The following is a 3,224-nucleotide window of genomic DNA, read 5'->3' as shown; positions in this document are numbered from 1 at the left end:
TCTTCTGCAGAACTCAAAAGAAGATTTCTGAAGAACATTGGTGTGGCAACTTTTGAGTTCCATTGTATAGTTCCATTGTATCTTACTGCTTGTAATAGCTTTATCTGCTTGTTAAAGTATTTGAGATATATGTATATTCTGTATTTAGCTGTATTTTCTTATATATATATATATATATTTGTATTCTGTGTTAGTGTTATTTGTATGCACCATGGGTCTGAGAGTAACGCAATTTCAATCCTCTATATGTATGTACTGTACATGTGGCAGAATTGACAATAAAGGAGACTTTTGAGTTTTTACTATAGACAAAAAAACATTAAAATATATTATTTTGTGTTTCACAGAAGGAAGCGTAATATACAAGTTAAACTGACATAAAAATGAATAAATGATGACCGATTGTTTTTGGAGGGGAGTATTCTATTCCTCTATCAGACCGTTAGATAAAGACTAAATTAAGGAAGCCAGCACTAAAATGTCAAATGATGTTATACAGATAGGTCTTTGTATTTGTTTTAGTCATAATATCACAAGACAATAAGAGGAAATACATAATAAACATACAGATATTACGGATCATTTAAAACATGGTTATAGTCCCTTCATCAAATCTGTGATCTACAAAACACATTTTACAGTAACAGAGCAACAGGCAAATACATTTAGTACAATCCTTCCTTAAATATGCTAGTTCATAGGAAGACAATTACACAGTTATTGACACAGTTTGAATCTATAGTGCATCTTAAATATTCACCGAGAACAAACATAACACAACACAGGCACTAACATGTCCTGAGCGTCATTCAAGCATTCTCAAACGAAATAACAGCGCTTGTTGTTTCTAATAATATTGTTAATGTTAAATACTTTAAGGGATAGTTCATCCAAAAATGAAAAATCTGTCATCATTAACTCACCCTCAGGTTGTTTCAAACCTGTATAAATGGAAGAGTGTTAGAAACTTTAGTTCTGGGACATTAACCATTACCATAGTAAAAAATAAATATTATAGTCTTTGTTATGTTGAACACACAATGAGATATTTTGAAGAATTTAGGAAAACAAAGAGTTCTCGGGCACCTTCAACTACCATTTAATTCTTCCTACTATGGTAGTCAATGATGTCCCGGAACTGAAAATTACTAACATTCTTCAAAATATCTTTCTTTGTGTTCAACGTAACAGAGTAATTATACAGATAGGAAATAACATGTGTGTGAATAAATGAATTTTGGATGAACTATCCCTTAAAACACAGGTTGATAGTAAAAGCTTGCTTGTTTAGTTTTAGTTATTTATCAGTTCTGTTTCGCCTTTCATCACATTATACGAAAATATACCCGATAAAAGTAATTCATGACTAACACTGGTAAAAGGTACAGTACATTCGAATTGTCTAAATACCATCACTATAAGGAACTGTGTTTAATTCTTAATATACAGGAGTTACAGATCACAATTCATGTACTTCCTCCAAACACCATTACATGCGATTGTCCCCATTCTGGACTGACTCAGGCAAGCTGTTAAGCGCCGTCTCCTCGCTCTTGGACTGAAGGGTGTGATCTCCTTTTCTGGAGGCCTTTTTGGTGACCCTGGACAGTCTGCGTCTAAACGTGTCCCCGGCCAAGAAATACAAAATAGGGTCCACACAGCTATTAAGACTGGCCAGGCCCCTTGTCACCTGGTAAGTGGCATACACTCTATTATTAAAATCGCACATGTCCGGACTCTGGAAGTAGAGTCGGGCTCTCATGTTCAGGTTCTTCATGACGTGGAAGGGCAAATAGGAGATGGCGAACACAGTGAGAACAATGATGACCAGGTATATAGATTTCTTCCTCAGCGGAGAATTGTCCATGTCATTATAAATGAGGGCCTTGACAATACATCCGTAACAGCTCAGAATTATAATAAACGGGATGCAGAAACCAAACACTGTCATGCACATGTTGTAGATGAAATAACCGGGCAGCTCGTCCTCCGTCGTTGTGTCGTAGCAGGTCGTGGATCCCTTTTTTGGCCCCGTGCGTGAGTAGTAGAGGATTGGAGAGATTCCCACCACAACTATGAACCACACAAAGGCGACCGTGCGCACCGCGTTTTTCTTTTTCAGCCTTCCCAGTGATTTCAGAGGATGGACCACACCGGAATACCTGTGCACGCTGATGCACGTCAGGAACAGGATGCTCCCGTAGAGATTCACGTGGAAAATAAAGCGTTGCAACCTGCACAACACGTCTCCAAAAATCCAGTCCGTTTTATTGAAGTAGTAGAATATGAGAAAAGGTAGCGAGAGCACATAACAAAAATCCGCAAGGGCCAAATTGAACATATATACGGAGATGCTGCTCCATGGCCTCATGTGACACACAAACATCCACATGGCCAGACTGTTACCAATAAGTCCCGTGATGAACACAATAATGTACACGGTGGGTAAGTAGTAAAACTGAAAACCAGTTTTGGTTAAGTTGCATCCTCTTGTATGGTTTTGAAGCTCAGTCACGTTATTCAAGAGTGACGTAAAGTTACTTAACCCTGCTGTCATGATGCAAACGATCAATTTATATGTGATCTTTGTAAAGAAAGAGAAAAATGCTGGCGCGCGCGCGGTCAACGGAGAAATCCGTCACGCAACTACATTATTAGGTTCATGTTGTAACCTCCTGCGCGCCCTCCACTTCACTTGATTCATTGACAATTTCAAAAGCAAACGAGATTAAAGCGAGTCATTTGTCCTCTGTGTCGCTATTTACGCGCAACAAACGTATTGCGAAATCAACAACTCCAGACCCTGGAGGGAAAGAGGCAGAGCAAAAGTCGATATCTCACTCACCGCCGAGACGCGCCTTTTTGCCACATTCCCAAATTCCTCCAGCGCATTTACTGGAATCAACAGCAGCATGCATGTAGGTGAGATCCTCCGCTTTCCCGCCAAAGATGTCTCTAGTTCGCGACGGTCCTTGGATACGAGCGTTCCGGGTTATGCCAACTGCCTCCCACTGACACCGGCGGGCGCGCCAGACGCACTCTGTGAAATGATCTGCCGAAGGAACTGATGCTCGAATCGTGCATTGACTGATTCTTTTACACGAATCGGAAGAAGTGACTCGACAAACGTTTGTGAAACGCTTGTAGGGCATGTGAGGGTAACAAAGTGATGCATTTTATTGCAGTCCTTTATAGAGCATAGGGGAAATTAATCGGAACCCAAT

At 39.8% G+C, this 3,224-nt stretch overlaps 1 protein-coding gene across 1 annotated transcript; it reads right to left on the bottom strand.

The window, feature by feature from the left end:
* Nucleotides 1-290: 290 nt before the first annotated feature.
* Nucleotides 291-2,854, bottom strand: p2ry1 (purinergic receptor P2Y1). The gene has a single exon (XM_079465309.1). It carries the CDS (start codon nt 2,555-2,557, stop codon nt 1,490-1,492), a length of 1,068 nt encoding a protein of 355 aa, XP_079321435.1. The 5' UTR covers nt 2,558-2,854; the 3' UTR covers nt 291-1,489.
* Nucleotides 2,855-3,224: the final 370 nt, after the last annotated feature.

Source organism: Barbatula barbatula, assembly GCF_947034865.1.
Source record: "Barbatula barbatula genome assembly, chromosome: 10".
NCBI lineage: Eukaryota > Metazoa > Chordata > Actinopteri > Cypriniformes > Nemacheilidae > Barbatula > Barbatula barbatula.
This window is presented reverse-complemented; position numbering and strand designations above follow the sequence as displayed.